The 15772-nt window shown below is 40.8% G+C and overlaps 1 protein-coding gene across 1 annotated transcript; it reads left to right on the top strand.

The window, feature by feature from the left end:
- Nucleotides 1-11748: 11748 nt before the first annotated feature.
- On the top strand, nucleotides 11749-15285 carry LOC109220485 (mitochondrial outer membrane protein porin of 34 kDa-like). Its single transcript, XM_019384954.1, has 6 exons — nucleotides 11749-11890; nucleotides 12434-12501; nucleotides 13580-13690; nucleotides 14065-14151; nucleotides 14260-14468; nucleotides 14632-15285. The coding sequence occupies exons 1-6, from the start codon at nucleotides 11842-11844 to the stop codon at nucleotides 14936-14938; spliced, it is 831 nt and encodes a 276-aa protein (XP_019240499.1). The 5' UTR covers nucleotides 11749-11841; the 3' UTR covers nucleotides 14939-15285.
- The last annotated feature ends 487 nt before the right edge of the window (nucleotides 15286-15772 follow it).

A 15772-nucleotide genomic window follows, 5' to 3' on the forward strand; every position in this document is an offset into this window, starting at 1 on the left:
CTCGTATTTTAGAACCTAATTCGAGGTTTCGAGTTCTTCAAAACCTTATTTTCTTTCTCCTCGATTTGCATGCACAGTCCGAGCACGGTTTCGAAAAGCCTTTATGTGAAAATTTGAGAAAATATTAAGTTTTGCCATTAAAATTATTTTAAGTTGACTTCGGTCAAAATTTTGAGTAAACAGAACCAGACCCGTGTTTCGATGGTCCCGGAGGATCCGTAGTAAAATATGTGACATGGACGTATGCTCGCAATTGAATTCCGAGGTCCCTAGCCCGGAAATGAATTTTTGAAGAAAATTGTTAAACTAAAAATATAATGATTTTTAGAAATTTAATAATGCTTGATCTTGTTGGTATCGGGCTCGTATTTTGATTCCGGAGTCCGGTACAGGTTTAATATGGTATTGAAGTCATGTCTGTGAAATTTGGTGAGAAACAAAGTTTATATGACGTGATTCGGACCCTCGGTTGAGGAAATAGAAACTTTAAGTGTTCTTGAGAATTTCATTGATTTTGATGCTAAATCCGTAGTTTTAGATGTTATTTTTGCGATTTGATCGCACGAGCAAGTCCGTATGATGTTGTTAGACTTTTGTGCGTGCTTGGTTTGGAGCCCCGAGGGCTCGGGTGAGTTTCGGATAGGCTACCGGATGTTTTAAACTTAGAAAATTTGGTATTTTTGCTGCAACAGTTGTTCTGATATGCCCTTCTTCGCGTTTGCGTAGGTAGTCTAACAAAGACGGAAAGTAAAATGAGGCAGGGATATTTTCTTCTTTGTGAAAGCGAAGGGCTGGTCACGAACGCGGAGCTTTGGGGGCATTACCCTTCACGAACGCGAAGGCCATTTTGGCAGGGACCTGGGGAGGGGAGAAAATACTCTACGCGAACGCGGCAAGCGGCTCGCAAACGCGAAAGTCGGGGGGGGGGGGGATACCTTCGTGAACGCGTACGGTATCTCGCGAACGCGAAGGCCCTTCTATCCAATGCTTTACAAACGCGACAGGCCTATTGCGAACGTGAAGAAGGCCTGTTCAGTGTTTTAAAAACAGAACCAAAGACGTGATTTATTCAAAAATTCATATTTCTTCCATTAAAACTCAACCTAGGGCGATTCTTGAAGAGGGATTTCAACACCAAATCATAGATTTGTGTGCTTTAACTCATTTCTTTCGTTTTCCATCAACACCCATAAGATTTCTAGGTCTAAATCTTATTCTTTAAGGGTAGAAATTAGGGATTTCGGGAGAATTAGAAATTTCACAAATTTGGGAATTTAGACCTCGATTTGGGGTCGAATTCCGAAGCTAATTACATATTTGGGCTCGTGGGTGAATGGGTTATCGGGTTTTGATCCGAACTTTGAGTTTTGACCAAGCGGGCCCGGGGTCGATTTTTGACTTTTTGGGAAGAATGTTGGAAAATCTATAATTTTTCATTAGAATTGGTTTCTTTGGAATTAATTGATGATAATAAGTTAATTTGAATAGATCAGGCGGATTAGAAGTGGAAACTAAAAAGGAAAAGGGGTATTTGAGGCTTGAGTTTGGCCGTGGAATCGAGGTAAGTGTTGTGGCTAGCCTTAGCTTGAAGGAATATGTATTGTTGCCTTATTTGCTACATGTTTATTTGTTGAGTACGACGTATAGGTGAGGTGACGAGTATCTATACGTTGTTGTCGGGTCTTAGCATGTGAGTGAGTCTTATACTTGTGACCGTCGTGTTTCTTTATACGTATTGTTCCTGCTTAAACTGGTTATTATTCATGTTAAACAAGTCTTATTATGTTTTTTCCTGTTTTTGGATATTGGTTGAGTATTGGTCAAGTTGAGATTTATGTTGTGAAGTTAAATGATGAAATGAAGTTGTTTAATTATGATACCTTTGCCGGGTTGTTATTACTTCTATTGTTTCTTATGGTGAGGAAGAGTGATAAAACACGAAGGGTGATGCCTTTCTATTACTTATATGGTGAGGAAGAGTGATAAAGCACGAAGGGTGATGCCGTGCATGTTTCTATTATTGATTATCTGGTAAGGCTGAGTGGTAAAGCACGAAGGGTGATGCCGTGCACGTTTCTATTATTGATTACCTGTGAGGTTGAGAGTAAAAGCACGAAGGGTGATGCCGTGCATTTTCTGTTTGCTGTGTTTATTTGTTATTATCGGTTCAAAGTACACTAGCTGTTTAAATTCCTTTACTGCTGTAATTCTTTATTTTAGAACCCCCATAGCATGTTGCCCCTTCCCGTTAATTTCTACTTAGCTTCTATTAATTGTTATTCTGTTAGCATACTATTTAACTGCACAGGTTTATATTATTGTCGTGTCCTAGCCTCGTCACTACTTCGCCGAGGTTAGGCTCGACACTTACCAGTACATGGGGTCGGTTATACTGATACTGCACCCTGCACTTTATGTGCAGAACCCGGTACTGGACCATACTGGTTAGAGTTTAGGTTGCTTCCTTTTGTCCACAGGAGACCCAATGTAGATCTGCCTGCGTTCGCAGACCCTGGACTCCTCTTCCCTTTATTTTGGATTCCTGTTTTCATTTACTTCGAAAAACATATGTATTTTCCTTGAAACCAGTATTTTTAGAAATTCTTAGACGTTTGTGGATTATGACACCAGATCTTTTGGGTAGCCTTGTATTAGAGTATTTAAACTATTATAAAAATTTCCGCACTTCATATCTGTTTAGTTTTAATTACTGTTAATTACTGTTTTGGTTAATGATTAATGTGTTAGAACTGTATCCGTTGGCTTGCCTAGCATTCAAGAGTTAGGCGTCATCACGATCTCGACGGTGGGAAATCCGGGTCGTGACAAGTTGGTATCAGAGCCCTAGGTTGCCTAGGTCTCGCAATTCACGAACAAGCTAGGTAGAGTCTGAGGGATCGGTACAGAGACGTTTGTGCTTATCCCCAGAGGCTAGAGAGTTTAGGAACAATTTCACTTCTATTCTTCTCTGTCGTACGATTTTGTTCCTCAATGCTAAATTGAACCATATTCTTTCGCGGATGGCGAGATCACGTACCGCTTCTTCAGCCGAGCAGCAGCACAGACCGGTGGTGGATTAGCTATGTCTTCTTATGCTTTGTGGAGATTGGACAGGTTCGCCAAGCTTTTCACTACTACCTATGGTGTACATCTTTGGAGGATCCCCAGGATTATTTGGACAGTTGTCACGAGGTTCTACGGATCATGGGGATAGTGGAGACCAATGGGGTCGACTTTGCTGCATTTCGTCTATCCGGTTCCGCCAAGAAGTGGTGGAGGGATTATTGTTTGGCCAGACCAGCTGGGTCTCTTGCTTTGACTTAGGACCAGTTCTCTCAGCTATTTCTCAAGAAGTTTCTTCCTGTCACTCAGTGAGAGGAGTACCGCAAGCGGTTCGAGCATCTTCAGCAGGGTTCTATGACTGTCACCCAGTACGAGACTAGGCTTATTTATTTGGCTCGTCATGCTCTTCTTATACTCCCCACCGAGAGAGAGAGGGTGAGGAGGTTTATTGAGGGACTCACTCAGACTATCAGATTGGAGATGGCTAAGGAGTCAGGGAGCGAGATTTCTTTTCAGGATGCGGCCAATGTGGCCAGGCGAGTAGAGATGGTTCTAGCTCAGGGGAGTGGACAGGGGTCCGATAAGAGGCCTCGTCATTCTGGTAGGTTCAGTGGTGCCTCGTCTGGAGGCAGGGATTCTTTTGGTAGGGGCCATCCTCCCAGGCCGTTTCATTAAGCACTTCAGGCTTCTCACGATGCTCCAGGTGGTCGTGGCTCTCATATGCAGTATTCTGATCAGCTACCCTACAGTGCATCACCAGTTCCTATCGGTGCACCTCCGCTCCAGAGTTTTTAGGGTGGTTACTCAGGCCGTCAGGGTCAGCTTCAGGGTCAGCAGTCCCAACAACTGATGTCTTGTTATACTTGTGGCGGTCTGAGGCATATTGCTAGATTTTGCCCTCGAGCATCGAGCAGTTCTCAGCATCAGGGTTCTCGTGCCATGGTTCCGGCACTGGGTGTTCCACCACCCGCTCAGCCAGCTAGAGGTGGAGGTCGAGGTATTAGAGGTGTAGGTCAGGCCGCTAGAGGTGGACGCCAGCCAGCAGGAGGCCGTCCCAAGGATGTAGTTCAGAGTGGTGTGGCCCAGCCCCGATGTTATGCTATTCCAGCCAGGCCCGAGGCTGAGTCCTCCGATACAGTTATCACAGGTACGTTTTAGTTTGCAGTAGAGATGCTTCAGTTCTATTTGATCCAGAGTCTACATACACCTATGTGTCATCTCATTTTGCTCCATATTTGGTTGTGCCTCGTGTTGCTTTGAGTGCTCTCGTGCATGCGTCCACGCCAGTAGGGGATTCTATTGTTTTAGATCATATCTATCGCTCATGATTGGGGGTCTTAAGACTAGTGTAGATCTCCTACTTCTCAATATGGTTGACTTTGATGTTATTTTAGGGATGGATTGGTTGTCACCTTATCACGCTATATTGGACTGTCATGCCAAGATCGTGACCTTAGCTTTGCCGGGGGTTGCCTCGATTGGAGTGGAGAGGGACTCCTGGTCATTCTATCAGCAGGGTTATTTCTTATATGAAGGCTCAGCGAATGGTCGAGAAGGGGTGTTTGGCTTATTTGGCTTACATTCGTGATTCTAGTGCTGAGGTTCCTTCTATGGATTATGTGCCAGTTGTTCGGGAGTTTCCAGAGCTATTTCCTGCAGACCTACCGGGGATGCCACCCGATAGGGATATTGACTTTTGCATTGATTTGGCTCCGGGCACTCAGCCTATTTCTATTCCACCGTACTGCATGGCCCCGCCAGAGTTGAAAGAATTGAAAGAACAGTTGCAAGACTTGCTTGATAAGGGCTTTATTAGACCTAGTGTCTCGCCCTAGGGTGTGCCGGTGTTGGTTGTTAAGAAGAAGGATGGATCGATGAGGATGTGTATAGATTATCCGCAGTTGAACAAAGTCACCATCAAGAACAAGTATCCATTGCCGAGGATTGATGATTTGTTTGATCAGCTTCAGGGTGCGAAGGTGTTTTCGAAGATTGATTTGAGATCTGGCTACCATCAGTTGAGGATTAGGGCATCTGATGTCCCTAAGACAGCTTTTCGCACTCGGTACGGGCATTATGAGTTTCTAGTGATGTCATTTGGGTTGACAAATGCCCCAGCAGCATTTATGGATTTGATGAACCGGGTGTTCAAGCCCTATCTGGATTCCTTTGTAATTTTTTTCATTGATGATATCTTGGTCTACTGTCGCAGCCAAGAGGAGCACGAGCATCATCTTCGGATTGTTCTTCAGACTCTGAGAGACAGCCAGTTATATGCTAAGTTTTCAAAATGTGAGTTTTGGTTGAGTTCAGTGGCCTTCTTGAGTCATATTGTATCAGCAGAGGGTATTCAGGTGGATCCTAAGAAGATTGAGGTAGTCAAGGACTGGCCTAGACCCACATCAGCTATAGAGATCCGGATTTTCTTGGGTTTGGCGAGTTATTACTGTCGGTTTGTGGAGGGGTTTTCATATATAGCAGCCCCGATGACCAGGTTGACCCAGAAGGGTGCCCCGTTTAGGTGGTCGAACGAGTGTGAGATGAGCTTTCAGAAGCTCATGACAGCTTTGACTACGACGCCGGTGTTGGTGTTGCACACGGGTTCAGGGCCCTATACAGTATATTGTGACGCATCTCGTATTAGACTTGGTGCGGTGTTGATGCAGAATGGCAAGGTTATTGCATATGCTTCATGACAATTGAAGATTCACGAGAAGAATTATCCAGTTCATGATTTGGAGCTAGCAGCCATTGTTCACGCTCTGAAGATTTGGAGCCATTATTTATATGGCGTGTCTTGTGAGGTGTTCACATATCATAAGCGTTTGCAGTATTTGTTCAAGAGAAAGGAACTCAATTTGAGGCAGAGGAGGTGGTTGGAGCTAATGAAAGACTATGACATCACCATCTTGTATCATCCCAGGAAGGCCAATGTAGTGGCCGATGCTTTGAGTAGGAATTCAACTAGTATGGGCAGCCTTGCGTATATTCTAGTCGGGGAGAGACCGCTTGCTTTGGATGTCCAGGCTTTGACCAATCAGTTCGTGAGGTTGGATGTTTCTGAGCCCAACCGTGTTTTAGCTTGTACAGTCGCTCGGTCTTCATTATTTGAGCGTATCAGAGATCGGCAGTATGATGATCCTCATTTGTTTTTCCTTAGGGACACAGTGCGAAACGGAGATGCCAAGCAGGTTACAGTTGGAGATGATGGAGTTTTGAGGATGCAGTGTCGAGTTTGTGTGCCTAATGTGGATGGACTTCGTGAGTTAATTTTAGAGGAGGCCCATAGTTCCCGGTATTCTATTTATTCGGGCGCTGCCAAGATGTATCAGGACTTGCGGCAGCATTATTGGTGGAGAAGAATGAAGAAGGATATTGTTGCATATGTAGCGCGGTGTTTGAATTGTCAGTAGGTAAAGTACGAGCATCAGAGACCTGGTGGTTTGCTTCAGATGATTGAGATTCCTGAGTGGAAGTGGGAGCGTATCTCTATGGATTTCGTTGTTAGACTTCCACGGACTTAGAGGAAGTTCGATGCAGTATGGGTCATTGTGGATAAGCTTACTAAGCGCATTTCATTCTTGTGGTAGTTTCCTATTCCTCGGAGCGATTGGTTGAGATTCATATCTGGGAGATCGTTCGTCTCCATGGTGTGCCCGTGTCTATCATTTCTGATCGAGGTATGCAGCTTACCTCACATTTCTGGAGGGCAGTTCAGCGTGAGTTGGGTACGCGGGTCGAGTTGAGCATATCATTTCATCCTCAGTCCGAGCGTATTATTTAAATTTTGGAGGATATGCTCCGCCCCTGTGTTATCGACTTTGGAGGTTCTTGGGATCAGTTTTTGCCGTTAGTAGAGTTTATCTACAACAACAGCTATCAGTCAAGCATCCAGATGGCTCCTTATGAGAGATTATATGGTAGGCGGTGCCGATCGCCAGTTGGATGGTTTGAGCCGGGGGAGGCTCGGTTGTTGGGTACAGATTTGGTGCAGGATGCCTTGGATAAGGTTAAGATTATTTAGGATAGGCTTCGTACAGCTCAGTCCAGGCAAAAGAGTTATGCCGATCGTAAGGTTCGTGACGTGGCATTCATGGTCGGAGAGCGAGTGTTGCTTCGAGTTTCGCCCATGAAGGGCGTGATGAGATTTGGGAAGAAGGGCAAGCTAAGCCCTAGGTTCATCGGGCCTTTTGAGATCCTTGATCGAGTGGGAGAGGTGGCTTACAGACTTGCGTTGCTGCCAGGCTTCAGTGGTACATCTAGTGTTTCATGTGTCCATGCTTCGGAAGTATCACGACGACCCATCCCACGTGTTAGACTTCAGCACTGTCCAACTGGACAAGGATTTGACCTACGAGGAGGAGCCGATAGTCATTTTAGACAGGCAGATTCGTCAGTTGAGATCGAAGAGTTATCCTTCGGTTCGTGTGCAATGGAGAGGTCTGCCTATCGAGGTAGCTATCTAGGAGTCCGAGTCCGATATGCGGAACAGATATCCCCATTTTTTCCTTAGCTCAGGTACTTTCTATGTCCGTTCGAGGACGAACGGTTGTTTTAGAGGTGGAGAATGTGATGACCCAAAAGGTCATCTCATGTTTTAAAACCTAATTCGGGGTTCCGAGGTCTTCAAAACCTCATTTTATTTCTCATCAATTTGCGTGCGCAGTCGGGGTGCGGTCCCGGAAAGCCTTTATGTGAAAATTTGAGAAAATATTTAGTTTTGCCTTTAAAATTGATTTAAATTGACTTCGGTCAATATTTTGAGCAAACGAACACGGACCCGTATTTCGACGGTCCCAGAGGGTCCGTAGTAAAATATGGGACGTGGGCGTATGCCCAGAATTGAATTCCGAGGTCCCAAGCCCGAGAAATAAATTTTTGAAGAAAATTGTTAAACTGAAAATATAATGGTTTTTAGAAATTTAATAATGCTTGATCTTGTTGGTATCGGGCTCGTATTTTTGTTCCGGAGCCCGGTACAGGTTTAATATGGTATTGAAGTCATGTTTGTGAAATTTGGTCAGAAACGAAGTTTATATGACGTGATTCGGACCCTCGGTTGAGGAAATAGAAACTTTAAGTGTTCTTGAGAATTTCATTGATTTTGATGCTAAATCCGTAGTTTTAGATGTTATTTTTGCGATTTGATCGCACGAGCAAGTCCGCATGATGTTGTTAGACTTGTGTGCATGTTTGGTTTGGAGCCCTGAGGACTCGGGTGAGTTTCGGATAGGCTACGAGATGTTTTAAACTTAGAAAATCTGGTATTTTTTCTGCAGCAGTTGTTTTGATATGCCCTTCTTCGCGTTCGCGTGGGTAGTCTCGTGAACACGAAAGGTAAAATGAGGGCAGGGATATTTTTGTCTTCGCGAACGCGAAGCGTTGGGGGCATTACGATTCGCGAACGCGACCTGGCTATCGCGAACACGAAAGCCATTTTGGCAGGGACCTGGGGGAGTAGAGAAAATACTCTACGCGAACGCGGCAAGCGGCTCGCGAACGCGAAGGTCGGGGGGTATACCTTCGCGAACGAGTATGGTATCTCGCGAACGCAAAGGCCCTTCTGGCCAATGCTTCGCGAACGCGAAGAAGGCCTGTCAGTGTTTTTAAAACAGAACCAAAGACGGGATTTCTTCAAAAATTCATATTTCTTCCATTAAAACTCAACCTAGGGCGATTCTTGAAGAGGGATTTCAACAACAAATCATAGGTTTGTGTTCTTAACTCATTTCTTTCATTTTCCATCAACACCCATTAGATTTCTAGGCCTAAATTTTGTTCTTTATGGGTAGAAATTAGGGATTTTGGGAGAATTAGAAATTTCACAAATTTGGGAATTTAGACCTCAATTTGGGGTAGGATTCTGAAACTAATTACATATTTGGGCTCGTGGGTGAATGGGTAATCGGATTTTGGTCCGGACTTTGAGTTTTGAACCAAGCGGGCCCGGGGTCGATTTTTAACTTTTTGGAAAGAATGTTGGAAAATCTATAAATTTTCATTAGAATTGGTTTCTTTGGCATTAATTGATGATAATAAGTTAATTATGAATAGATACGTACGGATTGGAAGTGGAAACTAAAAGGAAAAGCGGTATTTGAGGCTTGAGTTTGGCCATGGAATCGAGGTAAGTGTTGTGGCTAACCTTAGCTTGAGGGAATATGTATTGTTGCCTTATTTGCTACATGTTTATTATTTGAGTACGACGTATAGGTGAGGTGACGAGTATCTATACGTTGTTTTCGGTTCTTAGCATGTGAGTGAGTCTTATACTTGTGACCGTCGTGTTTCTTTATACGTACTGTTCCTGCTTAAACTGGTTATTACTCATGTTAAACAAGTCTTATTATATTTTTTCCTGGTTTTAGATAGTGGTTGAGTATTGGCTCAAGTTGAGATTTATGTTGTGAAGTTAAATGATGAAACGAAGTTGTTTAATTATGATGCCCTTGCCAGGTTGTTATTATTTTTGTTGTTTCTTATGGTGAGGAAGAGTGATAAAACACGAAGGGTGATGTCGTGCACGTTTCTACTACTTATATCGTGAGGAAGAGTGATAAAGCACGAAGTGTGATACCGTACACGTTTCTATTATTGATTATCTGGTGAGGCTGAGTGGTAAAGCACGAAGGGTGATGCCATGCACATTTCTATTATTGATTACCTGTGAGGTTGAGAGTAAAAGCATGAAGGGCGATGCCGTGCATTTTCTGTTTGCTCTGTTTATTTGTTATTATCGGTTCAATGTACACTAGCTGTTTAAATTCCTTTATTGTTGTGATTCTGTATTTCAGAACCCCCATAGCATGTTGCCCCTTCCCGTTAATTTCTACTTAGCTTCTATTAATTGTTATTCTGTTAGCATACTATTTAACTGCACAGGTTTATATTATTGTCATGTCCTAGCCTCGTCACTACTTCGCTGAGGTTAGGCTCGACACTTACCAGTACATGAGGTCGGTTGTAGTGATACTGCATTCTACACTTTATGTGCAGATCCCGGTACTGGACCATACTGATCAGAGTTTGGGTTGCTGCCTTCAGTCCACAGGAGACCCAAGGTAGATCTGCCGGCGTTCGCAGACCCTGGAGTCCCCTTCCCTTTATTTTAGATTCCCGTTTTAATTTGTTCCGAAAAATAGATGTATTTTCCTTGAAAGCAGTGTTTGTAGAAATTCTTAGACGTTCGTGGATTGTGAGACTAGATCTTTTGGGTAGTCTTGTATTAGAGTATTTAAACTGTTATAAAAATTTCCGCACTTCATATCTGTTCAGTTTTAATTACTGTTAATTACCGTTTTAGTTAATGATTAATGTGTTAGAGCTGTATCCATTAGCTTGCCTAGCATTCAAGAGTTAGGCGCCATCACGATCCCGACGGTAAGAAATCCGGGTCGTGACAAACACAAAGCTCTCCACCTAGGGATCCTTTGAAAGTGCTCCAGGAAGACAAAATTGGAGCACCCCGTACTAGACTAGTAACTACAAATGTATTAATAGTTTGGCTGAACTTGGAAATCTCAGTAGTATTAGTAACTCTATCTCTAACAGCCATATTGGCTTAGACATTTCTAATAGTCCCAATAGGACATCATCCTTGTGTACTGCTGCTACTAATTAAGTTTTAATAAATTTCGTCTTTCAACCAAAAAAAAAAGTGATAAAATCTTCAAATCGGACATATTCTGTCTTTTTTTTTTTTTTTTAAATTTATAAATGGAACATTTTGATCATAATTTCTTAAAAGTGGTTGTTAATGTCTTTTTTCTCTTAAAAAATAGAGCACGAGGGTGTATACATGAAGGAGACAGAAAGAGTTGAGCTGGAAATGTCAATAGGAAGAGAGTATTTTTTTTCGAAATCAACGTTTGTTTATAAAATTTTCAATTAAAAAAAAATTAAGTAAACTCACTCGCAATTTTTCTCAACGATTCCCATTGAAAAAAAGGTGAGAAAATGAGTTTATCGGGAATGAATTATATTTGAGGGAAAAATTCATGATGAATAATGTAAGTTCTCAGTTTGAAGAAATATTTGCATTAATTCATGTACAACTATAGGTTCACCATGGACTTTTAGGTAAACATTTTACTGTGTATAAGTGTTGTAAAGCATATTTCTTATGTTTGATTGGAGATGAAATTTATAGAGGAAAAATGTGAATATAATTCATTCAATAAGATTAAAAAGAAATATTTAAGTTAAATTATTGTAAATATAAAAGTATATTATATTTTTGGGACATATTTAAAGCGGAGTGTGTTGCATGAAATGATTATCTATAATAATACAAATATTATTTGACTTTATAAAAATAAACTTAATAGGTTACGATATGTTCTTTTTTTAGTTGTCATTGTTTTATAATTTGTAAATTAATTTAAAACTGAACACAAATTTGAATAAGCAAATATTGTAAAAACCCTTTCGTGAATAACAATACATGTCCTCCATTATCTTGTTGCCAAAGAAATAAAAAATCCTACCCCTCTTCCAAGCCAGCACTACACTTAAACTATTACATGCCACGTGTCCTCACCATTCCACAACTCAACGCCACAATCCACCGTTCAACAAAACGCCAAAACTACACAGCCTTCATATCAACGGTCCAGATCACTCGAAGTACACGTAGTAACACACCGTTTCAAAAGTGTCATACAAATTAGGGCTTTTGTATATATAATCCCTCCCCCACATTTTCACTCAGCTTCTCCATAGCTACAGAGCTTTTTCTCTCCATTTATTTTCTTTTCTTCTCCGATTTTAGATTGAAACATGGGCAAGGGACCTGGACTTTACTCCGATATCGGCAAGAGGGCCCGAGGTTCGTTTCTATTTCCTCCTATTTGCTTTTTTCTTATGAAAATCTTACAGTCAAGTGGGATCTAAAATTTGAAATTAGTGTGGACACATTTTATTTGTGTGTGTGTGTGTGTATAGTTCGAGTTGGAGATAATTGACGGAGAGGCAGATCTGCAATTTGAAACTAGTGATTATACATTTTAATATATATGTGTGTGTGTGTGTGTGTATATATATATATATATATATATATATATATATATATATATTCAGCGAGGAGATGGATCTAGAATATGAAACCAGTGAGTGAGTGTGTGTAATGTATAGGTATCTCTAAATATTTTGATAAAGTTTTATTACATATATGTTAGTATGAATTCGAGGTAATTGGGTGCAAGTTTCAAGTATGTAGGTATATACATGTCTAGGGTAGAGGCAGTTGTATATAGTTTTTAAAATTAAGTTTTGCTGCTCGATAGATGGAATGCTGTATTGATTTCGTTTATTTGGTTTGTGATTTGTTGTTTCTTTTGGTGATGTTGTGTTTGTGTATTGTGTTGAACAGATCTTCTATACAGGGACTACCAGACTGACCACAAATTCACAATTACTACCTACTCACCTACTGGAGTTGTGAGTTTTCTCTTTAGTTTGATGAGGATCTGTTCTTTATCCTAATTTAGCTAGAGTTCTTTTCTATATATCCGTGTGTGACATCACATTGGACACTGGCTGTTCAATGATAGAAAAATTTGGCTTGTTGATTTTCTTTCCGTATATTTACTAAATATAAATTCACGGACATTTACTATTTTTTTCATGAGTGAATTCACTTAGACATCTGTATCTATGTATGGTTGAATTATTCACTGACATGTAGTCTAATATTAGACATTACGGAGCATTTTTTGTGTCCGTATTGTAGGTTTTTTGTTGTCATTATTGGTTTCCATGTTGATAGTATTTGCATTAGTTATGTGGTAATTGATGTTTATACTGAATTCAATTCCAAATTCAGTTGTGGATAACAAGCGTATTACCATACCTGTATTAGAGCATATCATGGTGAAAAAAAAGTCGTTTAGACTGTTACTTTTAGCTACCAACTCTTGCTCTCATTTGTTTCAACTAGTCTTTGTAATGCCGGTTTTGAGATAACTACATTATTTGAGATAATTTAAATTGATGATCTTAAATATTACTAGTTATTCTAATCACATAGAGAAACCACGTTGAGTTAATGGACAGGCCAATGAAACAAATTTCTCTCCAGTTTAGCAATAAACATCATCTCCCTGCACTATAATTCGTGTGTAACTTCCTGCTAACCAAAGGATAACGTAGATGGTTTAATATATGTAGAAATTCGAAGCACTTTTTTCTGTTCTCATATTTACTCGAGTAGTGATATCTTATCTGATACACTTGCTATCTTTTGTGCTTGCTGAACTCTGGAATTTTGGTGTTTTCTCATCCTATGCCTAATATGAAGGAAATGATAGTAGCCTCTAGCTTCAAGCTGCCACCGTCTATTTTGCATCAGAAAATTTTCTGGATATTGACCGTGCTTAAGTTTGATTCTAGTTACAAATTTCTCGTGAGCTAGTGCTTATAAACTCATTGAAATATGTGGGAGATATTTATCCATGTACTTTGTTATCCTATTTTCTTACAATTTATTCTGCAACTTAAACCTCTTCATCTTTTGTAGGCTATTACATCATCAGGACTGAAGAAAGGTGATCTATTTCTGGCTGATGTTAACACTCAATTGAAGAACAAGAATGTTACAACGGATATAAAAGTAGACACAAACTCAAATGTGAGCACTTCTGCTTACTCCCTTTTAAGTTGATATATTTGCCTCTTACTGTTGTGTGGTGTGTTCTTCTTGTCTTGGTCTTGGGTCATGATCTTTACAATTTCACATTATCGTTTTTATTGACAAAGATCCTTGTACATCTGGCCTCTAGCTATGAGTCAACATGTGCCTTGAACAACCCAAACGGATATAGATATTGCAAGCATTAAAAACTTTCTTTGCTCAATTATAGATTGGTTTTCTAATGTACATTCTTTATCCTTCTTTCTTCGACTCTCAGAGTGTATATACCACGAATTTATTTTTCTTTCTATTCTTGAGATATCTGCCATCACACATATGGTAATCTGACTTGATTTTGTCTTCAACGCCAGCTTTTGGCAACTGTTACGGTTGATGAAGCTGCTCCTGGGTTGAAGACAATTCTTAGCTTCAGAATTCCTGATCAAAGTTCTGCAAAGGTAAACAGCTATTTCCTTTAAGCTCTGTTTGCATCAAAGTTATAGAAATAAGAAAGAGTTGATTTGTATTGCTGCTGCTTATGTTGTTATTTGTTTTGGTCGTGACAGCTGGAAGTTCAATATTTGCATGACTATGCTGGGATTAGCACCAGTATTGGGTTGACAGCTAACCCCATTGTCAACTTCTCTGGTGTTGTGGGAACTAATCTTCTCTCTCTGGGAACTGATCTATCCTTTGACACCAAGGTGGGAGCTATCACCAAGTGTAATGCAGGCTTGAGCTTCACAAATACCGACCTCATTGCTTCTTTGAATCTGTGAGTTATTTTCACTAATGTAGGATATCTTTAGAGAACTGACCATGTGTTATCGCGTTGGGTGTATTTAACATGTCGACCTGGTTTTAAGATTTGTTGCAAAAGGCGTAATTCAGTGTTTGATTAGCTTACTTGTCAATATGGATGTATTGTGACATATCAGGAATGACAAGGGAGATGCTTTGAGTGCATCATACTACCACATAGTCAGTCCCCTGACCATGACTGCTGTTGGCGCTGAGGTGACACATAGCTTCTCTACCAATGAGAACACCATCACTGTCGGAACTCAGCATCAATTGGATCCTTTGACCACTGTGAAGGCAAGGGTTAACAACCTTGGCAAGGCAAATGCTCTGATCCAACATGAGTGGCGTCCAAAGTCACTCTTCACCATCTCAGGAGAAGTGGACACCAAAGCTGTTGACAAAAGTGCCAAGTTTGGACTGGCCTTGGCTCTCAAGCCATAGGACAATCACCTATAGACATGGGGTTCTAGTTAGAAGACTTGTTTGTGGCAATTTATTTGGTGGTTCTGGACTGTAAAAATAATTCTAGGGTGGTTGCTTCAACCAACGTCTTGTCATTTTGAGTTCGTACATTCTTATTCCCCCTTTTTTGAAACTGATGATGGGTGCCCCTTATCCCTAAACACTTGAGAGGTTTCTGCTCGAGATTTTAGTCCGATTAAAAGCATCAATTTTTGAAGATCACCGTCCATGTCATTTTTTTCTTGCTCGAGATTTTCTGAGGCTGTTTTGCTATTCATTAAATTGGTGTGGTTCCGTCTCTTTAACGTAGTAGTTGGTGTGGGATCTAGCCAGTCTACATGACTTTATAATGGTGATATCTCTGTTTCATATATGAATTGACTTCTGAAGTGTATGTTAAGGTGTGATGCCTCGAGTTAGGGGCCGCTTATTCTTTTCGCTACTCCTGTAATTGTTTGTTGTTTGTCATTACTCATTAGCTAGCCTGTTGTTTAAGGAGATTTTTAGGCTTACTGCGGGTTTGTTACAAATGGAATGCAACGGTCTAAGGGTTTGAGAAATATATTGAGCATCTAAAGGGGAGGAGCCGAGCTCTTTCTATGAATAAATAAAATACAAAGTTGATCTTCATTAATTCTTCTGCCAACACCCAATTCTTGTGAAAACAGCAAATTATTAAGAGGAATACCCCACTTGAATATTGATCTTTTATCATTTCTTCTCCCAACACCTAATTCTTGTGAAAACAGCAAATTACTAGAGTACCACTTCAAGCGTCATTCATTAGGCTGCAATACGCAAATGGAGAGGCCT

The sequence above is a fragment of the Nicotiana attenuata genome, unplaced genomic scaffold (genome assembly GCF_001879085.1).
Source record: "Nicotiana attenuata strain UT unplaced genomic scaffold, NIATTr2, whole genome shotgun sequence".
In the NCBI taxonomy this organism is placed as follows: Eukaryota; Viridiplantae; Streptophyta; class Magnoliopsida; order Solanales; family Solanaceae; genus Nicotiana; species Nicotiana attenuata.

Coding starts and splice junctions, on each gene's coding strand:
- LOC109220485 (XM_019384954.1), top strand. CDS start 11,842: ATGGGCAAGGGACCTGGACTTTACTCCGATATCGGCAAGAGGGCCCGA. Junction 12,502..13,579: donor CCTACTCACCTACTGGAGTT/GTGAGTTTTCTC, acceptor CATCTTTTGTAG/GCTATTACATCATCAGGACT. Junction 14,152..14,259: donor CTGATCAAAGTTCTGCAAAG/GTAAACAGCTAT, acceptor TGGTCGTGACAG/CTGGAAGTTCAATATTTGCA.